Raw genomic sequence first — 14,906 nt, forward strand, 5'->3', positions numbered from 1 at the left:
TAGGAATATATTTATATTTTTATATATATATTATTTTTTATTTTTAATTTTACATTTTGATAATTGGGAATTATGGAAAATTATTTGTTGTATCCCAAAGGTTTGTAATCAATTTATGAGAAAATAAACAAACGTATTTTTTTGAATATTTTATTTAATATAAAGATTTCGTTCTCATATAAATCTTACTATTATGGTACATTTTTTTTTTTTAAATCGTTCGTAAAAAGATATCTAATTTTTTTAAAAATATAATTATTTCTAAAATACTTTCTCTAAAAAAAAATATTCGCACTTAAAAAGCGATTGATTAATAAACATGAATTTAGGTAGTTTAATATTTTCATATTAATTAACGAAAATTGAGAAATTTTTAATAGTTTAACACTAACGATGCAAATTTTTTTGTTTTATTATTGCCATTTAAGGGTGGCGATGTATAAGCAGGTTGAATTTTTCACCCATGAGACCGGTGACATTTAAGGGAGGCAAAAAAAAACGTCCTTCAGATAAATATAAACAGTGAAATGTGATGCCGATGATGAATATTATTAGGTCACGTGGAGGTGAAAAAAATTGATGGTGTCCAGTACCAACATCCGCCACCTATCAGTAAATTGAATCAAATACATTTAAAATGATTTCAATATGCTTGGTTTATAGGATCCTTCGTTTTGAAGCCAACAGGAACATCTATCCTATCTTTTATAGCCTCCTTAAGGTGGCTAACCAACTTTTTATTATCAATATCGACTGCGGGTCATAACTTTCGCATTACATAAGTTCCTTCACAGTGAAAGAAAAGAGAATCATTAGTAAAAATTCGTGATTGTTGTAATTAATTTCACTTCGTATTTATTTCTAGTAAATCAACTCTAATAAAGGTTTGTCATAATGATAAAATTCCTGACTGGATGACTCATAAACCAATAATGATCAAATTAATTTCATAAACTTTTCTGTATAATGATCAATTAGATGATTAATAAATAAATATATATCATAAACTTTTTTCGCCAATGGTTTGATCACTTACGTGGTATACTCATAAATTAAGTGATTACATCATAAACGTTTCATAAACTTTTCTGTGTAATGATCAATTAAATGATTAATAAATAAATATATATATAATAACTTTTTTCGCCAATGTTTTGATCACTATAATTCTAAAAATTTCTTCGCGATAGATTATAACAAAAAAATATGTTTCAATTAAGCAGAGTTGCTTATCAAAGTCTCTCTCGTGGTTTAGCCACTGGTAAGTATTTTACCTCTTGAATAAAAATAGTTGTACTCGTATAAGTATATAATATTTTGCGGTTCTTTTTTTAATAAACAGGACGCGTTAAAGTTCCTCGAATCAATAATTTCAACAACACACTCAAAGAACTTAAGGGTGATGTTAAGAATGTTAGCAAAAAGCTAAGCGAAGTTGAGACGGAACTTAAGGGTGAAATTAAGGGTGTTCAAGAAGATGTTAAGGGTCTTAGCAAGAAGTTGAGCGAAAATAGTAAGAAACTGAACGAAATTGGAACGAAATTGGATATGCATGTTAAGTACCTTCCGGTACAAACCACTGGCTACGTATGTGGAGCTCTAGTCGGTGGAACCTCATTCCTCACTGCTATTGGGTGGGGTTTTACATTGGAGAAGAAAGACTCGGCCGAGTCGGTTGGGTGGGTTCGCAACTTACCTAAGTCAGTTCCCAAGAAATAATATATTTGATCTTTGCTACTTGTCATAAAATAATAGTTTTCTACTTCTATGCCTTTTCTTAAATTCTCTACACATTTCTTTGCGTTATCCTCCTCTTTTTTAACAACATAAGTCTAATTGGTAATTTTTCTAGTGATAGCGGTCCAATTTTTTTTCTTCAATGTAATTGTTCAAATATATATTGTATGCATGTAAAATATGTCTAAATAAATATAGATGCTTGTTTGCTAAGCTTATTTGAGCCGGGAAGGCAAGTAACACAAGAACTTTACAGCTTGTGATCCACAAGTGTTACAAACACAGTAGAAAAAATCAATCGAAAACATATTCTTATGAACCCGAATGAGCGAACTTTATTAAATGCTTTTACATATAGAAGAGTTCAGTGACTTGAGGCGCAGAAACATCACTACAATCTCGTCCTTGCGGAGAAACTTCAATTGTTCCACCACAACATTGTCACCCACTAAAAAGTTTAAATTAATTCCTTTCTGTATTAAGCAAGCTGATCCCTAACTCCGTCATTGACAAACGTCTTAGCAGTCTGTTTCGGATGATTAATTTTATAATGTCCTAAATGATTCTTTAGTGTTTCCCAAAATTATAATGGCTTCTAATAAGATCCTGATTTTTTACTGGCATTAACAATTTTAACATATCAGATATAGATCACGAAAATTAATCGAGTCTATACTTGATTCCAAGGTGGATGCGGTTATTGGAAGAGGTAGCGGACAACTCTCATATACAGTAAGCTCCCGATCTTTTTAATTTTTTGATTGAGGTTTCGTCACTAGAGGTAACTTTCCTTCCATCAGTGACGTTTTTACGTTTTTTCCTGCTAGAATCAGGTTACGTTTCTTCATCAACATCAATCTCCCTCCTCTTGAATTGCTGGTGAATTCATCTGAAGTTGATGACATTCTCCTAGCCATTGGTGAAACACTCGAGCGATGATATGCTTCTAAAGAAATCAAAAGGCTTGTTCAAGAAAATGTCCAAGAAAATGATAAAGGAAAAAACTTCTCTTATCTTCTCTTTAGTTATCAAAATCAAATTCAAAGTATCAATCATTTAAAATACGCGTTAACTTAAAGGCTAAAAAATAAAAAAAAGGAAAAACAAAGTTTGTTAAAAACACGAATTTTAATTTAATTTTCCTTTTTTTCATAAAAAAGAAATTAAACCTACTCTCCAAATTCAGCGCGTTCTTTGGCCATCTAAAAAGGAAGAAAACAAAACGTTAGTAAGCATTTTGTTAAAAAAAAAAGGGTTTCAATAAGAATGCTCACAGAAATTAATGTTCCGGACTCCATTTCTATGAGCCACTGAAACTTAAAAGAAAGAAGATTTTTAGTAATGAAGATAAAAGAAAACAGTAAACTGAAAATAAATCAATCACCCACCCCATTCTAGAGAGAAACAGCAAAACCTAGAAAAGAAAAAAATCGCTGTTAGTGTATAGTTCGTTAAACAAAAAAATATGAAATCTTATTGAAATGCCGAGTCCGAGAGAAAAGGTTTACCGAAATGTCATGTCCAAAGAACACTTAAAAAAGAAAAAAGACCGAAAGAAAAAATAGGAAAGGGAAAAAATAAAGGAAAGAACGAAGGGAAAGGTGAGAGATAGAACAAAATATGAAAGAGAAGGGAGTAGGAAAAGCAAAAGAGAGGGAAATGCGGTAGAATCTACAAAATAAAAAAAAATTCAGAAGTGTTAGTAAAATGGTCTCTAAATCCTGCTCTCCGTGCCTAGCTCTTACCTAATTCGTGAAATTCTAATTTCAAAGGTAGCGTTTTTATTTCAATTATGTTCATTCCTAGTCTGGTAATATCTAAAACTTTTTTTAAAAAAGTAGTTTTTTAATGAAAAAATAAAAATAATTTTTTTATAAAACAAAAACAAAAATTCATTTATTAAAAAAAAAGAATAAAAAAAAAATTTCGATAATCTATACTATACAACATCGGAGGTTATTATCATACTCAATAACTATATTATCCGCAGTATTATATTTAGTTTTAGTATATATTTAACTCCGGGATCATTAGTATAAACTAAACCATATGTAATGTTTAGTATTACATAGTTTTTTTATTTTTATGTAGAATTGGAAAGTTCAAAGTATTATTATAATAAGAAATAGGGTTGAAAATCAAAAATCGAGAATTTTATAATCAAAAACATTATTTTCAGGAGGGGGGAACCTCATCAGGTTGAAATTGGGAGACTAATATTTTATGGACTTAGAATTTATTTCGATGAAAATCATTTATTATAAATAGTTAAATTTGATAAGGGGGATCGTCAATTTTGTAAGGATTATTTTTGTATGCTGATGTGGCAACGCGATTTATCACGGGATTATTACAGAAATTTGTTAAGTCCGTACATTATGAAATCAGCTGTGATTTTCGGAACATTTGACATAATAATCCAACTAAAATTTTCAAGCAAAATTACTTAAAATTTTAAAATTTTCAGATTTCCCCCTTATATTAAATTCATGATATTTGATCAACCTTTTTAAAATCATTATAAGGTAGTTAAACGATTATTGGGAAGATTAATAACTCGGGAATCGGGATACCAACTTGGTTAAAAAAAATTAAATGAAATAACCAAATATGAATTCATCATGCGAATGAATGAAAAGCTAAAAGAAATTTCATTTTGTAGGTGTCGATCCTTCCGATAATTCCTATTTTGTTTCCAAATAGGTTATTCATTCCCACAATTATAAAAGACCTCATTATCAAAAATAATTTCATTATACAAACACTGATTCAAACATGAAATATACTATCCTTTTTATTATTGTGTTCTTTCTTAACTCCCTCAAAACTTTCGCTTGGAAAACTCATAATAATTGTGATAGTAAGCTTTTCTAAAAACGACTTTTATTTGATTTGTTATTAGGCTAATCAAAAATGGCATAACATTAATCATGCCGGTTTACTGTTTCTATTATTGTGTTATTTATTTAGACATATGGGTAAATGAATTAAAATGGCTTCCAAACAATCAGGTCTTAATCTCCTTACACGGTCCACCTACCGATAAATGTATACAACAGGGGATAGAGATTGTTTCAGATTTTAAGTTTTATATCCTAAACAAAGTTCCCTACATTCTTTGGAATGAACGAAGATGGATAAACGGGTACACTGAAAATAATATTTCAGGAGGGAGAGATGGTAAAGACTGTAGTAAGTTGTATGAAGGAGCTGTCGATCACGAGTTGACCAGTACTTATGATCCCAATGAGTTTGCTTCACCGGGACAAAAGGTCGCGTTGGAGATGTGGCTGTATGGTAATTGTCGTTATAAAGGTGATACGCATTGTGATGCTTGCAAAATATATAAATATTATGACTATAACCCACCGAAATAAAATGGATTCTTTTATCTTTTCATTAACAACTAACGCAGCCGGGTCCCCATGTGCAAAAAACAAATTCTCAAAAATACATTATTTAATAATTAAGTATAATCATATTAAATGAAATTCATTTCGCTTTTACTTTTTCTTCAAATTCAAATGTTTTCAAATTATCAACAGAAAAAATTAAATTTGATATTATCACTTGGCGTAAACCTTCCTCAAAAGAATGGTTTTCAGATAAATATATCCGCCATTATTTATTACCAGGATAAACAATGAATGCGCCTTCCTGTTATTATAAATAAACTTCATTTTTAAAATCAAAAAAAAAAATTTAAAAATAAGTTATCGTTATTTAAAGTCAATAATTTAATGTTGCTTTGAACAAAAATATCTAGAAAATGTCGTGTCTTTTGCTTGTACTGTTTTTTATTTTTAGGATGATAATTATATTCTTATGGCAAGCCGAGTACATATTTTTTATCTGTCCATTGCTTGATGTTTATCTATCACGTGCTTGAGGTTTTATCCAACTAAACTTGATAATTTTATCTTGTAGATCACATGTTTTTTAAGTTTAGCATAGTTTTTACACGAAGAATTTTTTTTTTTATTGGCTTTTTTTTTATAAACCAATTTTTGGAGAATTTTTATTTTTAATATAGGCAAAGGCTTTTTTTTGATAGAATTTCTTTTGGGAATTTTTTTTAATAGGTGAAAGTATTTTTTGACGTAAATTGTATGCTATATGCATATCTTTGCACACTTTGTCCATTAATTCTAATATAGATATCTGTGGCAAATTTTGAAATATTCTACGTACAGGACTAGATGCATTAAATTTATTTGCTATATTTTCTTTCTCTTGTATTGATAAATTACTGCCACAAACAGTTGAACCATTTGCTAATTTTTTTCTTTTTCCTAATTAAATATAATTAAAAAAAATTAATGTAAAATATTTAGTTTTATTGGAGTTGTTAGTTGTTAATTACATTTTGTAGTACAGTAGTAGCATTATTCTTTGGTTTATTATAAATGATTTGTAATTTATTTTCTAACAAAGAATTATTCATAAAGTAAAATTCTTTTGACCAAATCTTTTATTTCGTATAGAGTTTTTGACAACAAATACTCATAATCTTCAACAATTTTCAATTCTGCTGAATGAGAATCTTTTCGCCAATAGTGAATCTGGCAATTTATTTAAATTAAGTTGTGACGCAACACGAAGTATATGTCTACAAATAATTCCAGAAAAGGTTGTGTATGTTTACATGGACATGAAAATAATTTTTGCTGTTGATCGTATTGGACCCTTCCGGATTCGTATTTCCTCAAAAAACCGGGGTGATTTACTTGGTACATCACAGCCTGCTTCATGATAACGGTCTTTAACATTTTGTGGAATTATTCTCTCCTTATTAAGAAATCTTTACCAAAATATGCCAAAGGCCAGTTTGATGCTCTTATAAGGAAAGGGCAAGAACATCTTTGAGATTGATGATCTCTTGAGTTTTCGCATTTGAAAATTATAAAAGTTTGCATATTCTTGAACTTTTAATTACAAAATCATCATGAGGAACGGACTCAGTGTAATTTCCATAATTTTTCATATATATATTTATAAATCTAATAAAACAACAAAAAATTTAAATTATAATAGGAAATAAGAACTCTTTTATATGAATTATTTATTATAAAGATTTATTTTTATTTGTTTACAAATATATCTAATATGATGTCAGATATACGCCTACCGGGTTTACCACGAAATCCCGACAAGCACAATCCCGATATAATAAAATCCCGAGGCACGTATTTCTGACAGAGACAATATACTGAACGATCAAAATCCCGAAAGTATCATATCCCGAATGGTCTAAAATCCAGAATTTAAATTTCCTGAAAGTTCAAGTTACTGATGAGTCAAAATTCCGACACAATATTATAATTTTGAGTATCTCTTTGATTTTTGTTTACTAGGAAGATCATTTCCTACTGGCTATATAATTTGCGACACTATTTCCAATTTAAATGATAAAAAATTGCAATTTTGATTTATGACTTACATGTTACAGTATAATATATAGTGAGATCACGCAGTAGTAATTGACATAATAACTCCTTGGCAAATTATGCAAATTATTAACAATTGTGCAATCACTACGATATTATTATAAATGGTCACATGAAAAAAATTCTTTTCTTTATTGTGTCGGGATTTTGACTCATCAGTAATTTGAACTTTCGGGAATTTTGAATTCCAGATTTTGGACTATTCGGGATATAATTCTTTCAGTATTTTAATCATTCGGGATATTGTCTTAGTCGGGAATAGGAGTGTCAAGATTTTATCACATCGGGATTATGGTTGTCGGGATTTCGGGAGGATCCCACGCCTACCACCAATTTTTCACAGCACGTGACCTAATACTATTCATCACTGGTATCTTGGTATCTTAGGGACAATCCTCACAAAATTTATTTTCACATTCATTAAATGTAACCGGTCACGTGACGGTGAAATTTTAAATTATTGTCTGGAGCGGAAGCGAAGGACTATATAATTGTCCGGAGCGAAGCGAAGGACTATATATGTCTACGCACTATGATGATCTATGGAAATAACGTGTAAATTTTCAATCACGTGAGTTTCTCTGTCCAGGAATTCCAAGGCGTTATGCTGCTAATCAGCAGAAAATTACCGGAATTCCAAGGCGTTATGCTGCTAATAATTAGTAGAATATCGCTACATCTTTATTTATTATACCTCGCTCCGGACTTACAACGGTTCCCGTTTCCTAGTGTCTACGCACTATGATGATCTATGGAAATAACGTGTAAATTTTCAATCACGTGAGTTTCTCTGTCCAGGAATTCCAAGGCGTTATGCTTCTAATCAGCAGAAAATTACCGGAATTCCAAGGCGTTATGCTGCTAATCAGCAGAAAATTACCGGAATTCCAAGGCGTTATGCTGCTAATCAGCAGAAAATTACCGGAATTCCAAGGCGTTATGCTGCTAATTAGTAGAATATCGCTACATCTTTATTTATTATACCTCGCTCCAGACTTACAACGGTTCCCGTTTCCTAGTATAGTTGGTGGGTAGTAGAGAAATTAGGCAATTGGTCATTTTTTATAATACGTAGATATATATATATATAGTCCTTCGCTTCGCTCCGGACAATAATAAACTATGCTTCTCAAGACAGGTAATATCGGAACATAAGAATCAAAGGATGAAAATTGTATTTCAAGAAAGGGGTCGATAAAAAAAAAAATTTTTTAATTTATTACGTAATTTGGAAATCAATTTCGAATAATGATTCTAGAACAACCTTATAACGACAAATGTCTATATAATGAATTTTTGTATTCTCAGAATGCATATGCAACAAGAAAAATATTACTGGTAAAACCTTCAAAGCAAATGTCTAAACTTTTAAAGCAATTTATATTGCTATTATTATTTTCCTGTATTTTACATATTCAGTAAAATTATTTTAATGCTATAAAACCCTCAATAGCAAATGTCTAAACTTTTAAAGCCACTACAATAAAATTTTATGGAGATCAATCAATATTTGTACCTTTGTATCTGCGTATCTGCAGAGTGATGTGGAACCGAAAAAGATAAATTTCCATCTAGTGTAAATTCATCACAATGTAAGAATTGATTGCGTATTTTTTTTTGTAAATTTTATATCTAGAATGCATACTATGCAGCCAAGAAAGGTTTAATTGTTTACGTTAATAATTTTAATTATTTCAACACAGTTATAACCTAATATGTATAGATTGAAAATTCTTGTTTCCTGCTTCGGGTAAAATTTAATTGATTATATCACTTACGTGGATATATTAAAATCAATATCAAAAAAAATAATTTTTCATTGTAAAACCATTATAATGAAAAATTTTAATCTTACATGTTGAACATTAACAAATTAGTGTATATGCAACCGGGACGTACAACTCTTATCAGGTAATCACTTCCGTAACAATATTAACATGCAAAGAACAATAAAAAAATCTAATCTTTTTGTTCTTACATGTTGAACATAAACAAATTACAACCGAGACGTGCATTCAGACTGTTTATTTTTATTATAAATATAGAAGTAACAATCGTTAATATAGTCCATTTTTTGGGGAAAAAAATACTCTTATCGGGCAATCGCCTATTAAAATAAAAAATCTAATTTTTTTCTCCCTTGTAAAGTCATTATAATGAAAAAATTTCAACTTTACGTGTGAACATTAATCAACGAATGTTTCTAAATTTGTAGTGAGGGTACATTTTATATCTATAGTTGCAATTTTTTTTTTTTTATTATAAAATAAAAGCCGTTAATCGTTAGTGATAATCCCTTTTTTAAAAAATAAAATAAAATTAAAATAAACTTAAACATAATTTATATTCCCTAAGTTCTAATGAGTCATGAAAACATCTCCATAAATATCAATAACGATATTGATGATATTGATGACGATAACAATAACGACCTCAAGAATGAAATTAATAAACTTGATAACAAAAACGTTGACGACGTTGACAACCATGTCCATATCCATAAACCGGCGTATATCGATAAACCTATTATAGAAGTATCACCAAATGGAGAATATCTTGTTGTTTACAATCCAGAAGATCAGTCAATCGTCGGTTGGAATGCTAAAAATATAGAGGAGGGACAACTTACTAAATCAGACGCTCCTGTCAAAGTAAATGATAGTAAAGACAAAAAAACTGAAATAAGTGATAGTAAAGACCAAATAACTGAAATAAGTGATAGTAAAGACCAAATAACTGAAATAAGTGATAGTAAAATCCAAGTAACTGAAATAAGTGTTTCCGATGATAAGAAACTTGCGTGTTCGTTTAACAAGGATAACGAATGTTGTTTAAGTAAGACTTATTTTATTATTTAATTATGAATTTACTAATACATTAATTAACATTTATCAAATTTATATTTATTAGAGATAATTGATATTGATCATAAAGATCAGGAAATTAGACTAAATCTGGGCGGAGGTGCTTTTACCGGTTCACGTCATCATACTTTTAATTCAAAGGGTAAATTTATTTTATATAGTAATTGGAAAATACACGATGAACTTTATTATGAAGAGAATAAAATTATTCGGATTTTTTCTACGCAAACGATAAATAACAAATGGTATTGTGAAAGAATTTACAAGATACCTGAGTATTTTGAATTGATAAATATATCAAAATATGCCGATATACTTTATTTATTTTCAAATAATTCCATTTATGAATGGGATCTTGATGCTGAAAAGGGTATAAAAATATTTTGTGATAGGGAGTTAAAGGTAATTAATCGTTAAAACTATTTAAAGTAATTACCATATATTATATATATAATTAATTATTATTTATTTTAATAGTCACATTGTAACAAGCGGAATCTTAAACATGATATCAAAATTTCCAGTAATGAAATGTTTATTTGTTTAAGTATCATGAATAAAAAATTTATTATTTATTCTATTGAATCAGCAATTCCTATTTTTTCTTTGGATTTGGAAAATGGTATTATTTTATTTTATTTTTTCAAGTTAAAAAAGTATAATAAATAATATTATGTATTAATTAATATTCCTCCTTTTCCATTATTCAGATACTTCAATATATAATTTGGAGTTATTACCCTTGTTACCCTCATTATTTCCCCTATTAAGTAGTAATACTCAAGATTCAATTATAAAACATTGTTGGGAAGAATGTTTAAACCGTTTGAGGTTAAAAGGCAAAAATTTACAAAATCTTCCAAGTAGCGTTCAAACCACAGATAAATACGCATTTGGAATTTTAGATGGAGATGTTTGGAAAATTAAATTAGAAGAAAATATACCAAAAATAAATTTTTCATCCCAAAATTCCGACGTACAAGTTATTGAAGACATTAGTGACCAATACGATGAATTCGATGTTTACATAACTATTAATTTATTTAAATATTATAATAAGGAAATACGTGAATTATTTCAAAAAGTATCAAGTTCTAAAACTGAATATGAAAGAAAAGTAAAACTAAAAGATCAAAATTTAGTTGAACGAATTATAATAACTGATAAATCATTGCAAGCTTGGAAAATTAAAATTATTGATAATAATAAAATAATGTTGCGAGTTTTTAAAAAAGCAGATGTTAGTAGCGAATGGGAATTAACTAAACCAAAAACAACAGAATTTAAAGTTGGTGTCATTCGAAATATTAAATTACTTGAAATTAAGTTATTAACCGATGATGATATCATTTTAATTACAACAATAGGTTTTTTAATTTATCACTATAATGAAAACAAGACCATTTCTTTAATTTATTGGGATTATATGAAGTTAACCACGCCTTTAGTAAATGTTAGTGGAATCTCGGAAGATTTTAAAAATCTTAAAGTATTATTAAAACCTTATTATGATTCACAATCTAATTTACCTTTACCACCAAATTATAATAGTTTTAAAATAAATGGTGAATGGATTTCATATGTACAAGGTAATAAGGAAAATCTTTTGAGATACGGTGATAAATTATTATCATTTGCAATTAAAGAACATGAATTAGATTTAATAGAAGTAATCTATAATAAATGTATAGATTGGTTTAAAGAAGATTTAGGAAACAATTGGATGTTTTTAAATATTATTTCTTCTGCAATGCCGCTATTGAATAGACATTACCCAGAATATGTTCTAAGATATTCATTAGAAACAACAATGATTATAGATCATCCTTTTTATAGTATAGATTATCAACTTATGAAATCACAACTTTATTCTTTTCAATATCTTAAATTGGTTAATTTAACTCGATCTCTTTTATTTTTAAGATATAATGCGGTGTTAATCAGAATGAGTTATAATCATAAGATTATATACAAAATAGTGAATATAATTCAATATACAATACTTTTTGTGATAATTTTACTTTTGCCCATTTTTTTCATTTATATGGCTGTGTTTTATTTATTAGAAAAATTTCATGTTATTAGTAATATGAGAACTGAGGAGATATTTGCTTGGGTTTATTTTGTATTGTCAGATAAATTAAGTTCAACAAGAAAAATCCCAACAATTACTTTTATGGTTCCATATATTAATTTTGTTAGTTATCCACAACGTTATAATTGGTTTTTAGAATTATTTAACCCTCAATCTAGTCCATTTGTTGATACTATAACGAACGAGGATATCTATAATACATGGAGTGGTGAAGCAATAATTAATTTTAAATGGAACACTTATGGGAAATATTATTATTCAATAATTTGGATTGGATTTTTAGCTTTACTTGGATGTTTTACTACTGCTGCAACAATTCCTCAACTATATATTGATGATGATATTCGAAAAAAACTTTTTATTGCTTCAATTGTATTTGGATTTATTCATTTGAGTTTTGAAGTTCGTCAAATTATTTATAATCCTTTTAAATGGATTCGCGATTTTTGGAACATATTTGGTATATTGTTTATTTTAATCAATCTATATCATATTTTAAGAAAAAATTAATAATATTATCTAAAATTATTTGTAGATGTAATTGCATATGTGCTTCCAATTTATACTTCTATTTATTGGCTTCAAATAGGTGGTATAAATGACGAGATAATTCCATTACTTACTTTTTCATGCTTATTTTTAGATATAAAATTTTTATTATTTTTTAGAGCAATAGGATATTTTGGCGTGTACTTTGCTATCATCATTAGTGTTGCAAAAGAGATTATTTCATTTTTATTACTGATATTTATTATTGTAATAAGTTTTACACATGCCTTTTTTATTTTATTATCACCAAGATCTGATTTTTCATTCAATAATGTTTCAAATAATAATGATCCTAATAATCCTTGGAATTTGGCATCTACTTATAATCAAATGTTTGATAATGGAACTATTAGTTCTAGCCCATTTTTGATTCAACCGCCAAGTGAAAGCACAAATATGTTTATAGATATTAGAACATCACTTTTTGCAACGTATTTATTCTTAACAGGTATTTTCAAATTTAAAATTTGTTGATTTCTTTATAATAATTTACGAGTATTTTTTAAACTTTTTTTTAATTCATTAGGCGATTCAGGCGCATTATCTAATTGGTCATATTTAAACAATCCAACACTTGTAATTTTGATTGTCTTATTCTCACTCTTTATTGTTATATATCTTATGAATTTGCTTATCGGGTTACTCAGTGATGCAATTGGAAAAAATAATAATAGAGTCTCTTATTTGATGCAAAAGACACAGGTATAAATAACATCATCATTATTAATTTGAAATTATTATATATAGTACTAAAATATTTTTTAATTTTCTCTCAGATTCTAGCTGAAATTGAGTTATTTTACATGTTACCATTTCAGAGGCGTTGGAAAGAATGGTTTCCTGAAATAATGTATGTTAATTATTATTTTTATTCTTTTTTTTTAAAAAAAAAAATGTAATTGGTCGATGCTAATATTTATATAAACTATTTTTTTAAAAAAGATATTATTACGCCAATCTTTATGATATTCAAAAAGAGGTTAAGGCTATGATGGATCGAGATGAATGGAATACCGATGCATTCCCAGAATTAAAAAATGATTTATTAAAGATACTTCATATTAAAACTGATAAACAAAATTCTGACAATTAGTAGACTTTTATGGATATTATTAGGAGAAACGTAAGGCGTGATTATTATTATACGAATTTTTTTTTTTACAAGTTAGGAATTTTATTATTTTTAATTTGATTTTACAATTTATTCGTTGGAATTATAGATTATTATTATTATCGATTTTGATTTTGTAATTTTATTTAAATTTTATTTAAATAAACCAGCGTATTTTTTGAATAACTGCATTAATATCTGCATTAATATAAAGATTTCATTCTCAGATTAGATATGATTACTATTTTACTATTTTTTTTAATTGCCAATCCGTCTAGAATCGGTACTGCGTTACTAATAAAATTCGGGATAATAACAATAATAAAAAAAAAGCGTTTTTTACATCTTTACGCGCGGGATAAACTTCCACCCAATTCACAAATAAAAGTACTATGAAAAAAAATTATTTTAAAAAAGTCTTTAAAAAAAGCTTAGAAAGCCAAAAATATTTTTTTGTAATTTAAATTACATAACATAGTAAAATAAAATATTGAAATTTCTTATATTTTAATGGTGTAAATATGACGCGCGTGTATAATAAATAAACTCATTATTTTGAATATGTAACATATAATTTTTTTTTTGCAAATTCTCTTTTTTTCGAGTATTTTTTCAGTATCTCATGTGAATTTTATTTATGGTTAATGTGCTGTTTATGAAATATATTTTTTAAAGTTTGTGTTCTAGCACAAAATTAGCAGATTTTAACCCCGAATTTTATAGTAACGCAGTGTCGATTTTAGACGGATTGGCAATTAAAATTGTTTGTGAAAATTCTAATATTATTTCAAGCAAAAAAAAAAATCTACACTAATTAACATGAATTTACAATAAAATTAACGGAAATTGAGAAAACTTTATTTATCTGATATATTTTGTTTACAAATATATCCAATATGATGTCACATATTAGTTAACCTACACCCCGATTTACAATAAGGACGCACACCTTCACAGCACGTGACCTAATAATACTCATTACCGGCATTTTCACTGTTTATATTTATTTAAATTTTTTTTTGCCTCCCAAAATTTATTTTCACATTCTTTAAATGTCACCGGTTACGTGACAGAGAAATTTAAATTATATCACATCAGGAGAT

At 27.9% G+C, this 14,906-nt stretch overlaps 4 protein-coding genes across 4 annotated transcripts; all 4 read left to right on the forward strand.

Moving 5' to 3' along the window:
- Positions 1 to 1,206: 1,206 nt before the first annotated feature.
- OCT59_007582 (uncharacterized protein) lies at positions 1,207 to 1,719 on the forward strand (the record flags this gene model as incomplete). Its single annotated transcript, XM_025330286.2, has 2 exons — positions 1,207 to 1,261; positions 1,343 to 1,719. 2 exons carry the CDS (start codon positions 1,207 to 1,209, stop codon positions 1,717 to 1,719), a joined length of 432 nt encoding a protein of 143 aa, XP_025180602.1.
- A 2,948-nt stretch (positions 1,720 to 4,667) lies between these two features.
- On the forward strand, positions 4,668 to 5,114 carry OCT59_007583 (uncharacterized protein; the record flags this gene model as incomplete). The annotated part of the gene is made up of 1 exon (XM_025331897.2): positions 4,668 to 5,114. The coding sequence occupies one exon, from the start codon at positions 4,668 to 4,670 to the stop codon at positions 5,112 to 5,114; it is 447 nt and encodes a 148-aa protein (XP_025180601.1).
- A 4,430-nt stretch (positions 5,115 to 9,544) lies between these two features.
- Positions 9,545 to 12,030, forward strand: OCT59_007584 (uncharacterized protein; the record flags this gene model as incomplete). Its single annotated transcript, XM_066149677.1, has 5 exons — positions 9,545 to 10,019; positions 10,095 to 10,450; positions 10,526 to 10,670; positions 10,759 to 11,939; positions 12,028 to 12,030. 5 exons carry the CDS (start codon positions 9,545 to 9,547, stop codon positions 12,028 to 12,030), a joined length of 2,160 nt encoding a protein of 719 aa, XP_065998778.1.
- A 1,058-nt stretch (positions 12,031 to 13,088) lies between these two features.
- Positions 13,089 to 13,785, forward strand: OCT59_007585 (uncharacterized protein; the record flags this gene model as incomplete). The annotated part of the gene is made up of 5 exons (XM_066149685.1): positions 13,089 to 13,140; positions 13,219 to 13,268; positions 13,389 to 13,394; positions 13,469 to 13,542; positions 13,635 to 13,785. The coding sequence occupies 5 exons, from the start codon at positions 13,089 to 13,091 to the stop codon at positions 13,783 to 13,785; spliced, it is 333 nt and encodes a 110-aa protein (XP_065998779.1).
- Positions 13,786 to 14,906: the final 1,121 nt, after the last annotated feature.

This window comes from Rhizophagus irregularis, chromosome 15 (genome assembly GCF_026210795.1).
Source record: "Rhizophagus irregularis chromosome 15, complete sequence".
In the NCBI taxonomy this organism is placed as follows: Eukaryota; Fungi; Glomeromycota; class Glomeromycetes; order Glomerales; family Glomeraceae; genus Rhizophagus; species Rhizophagus irregularis.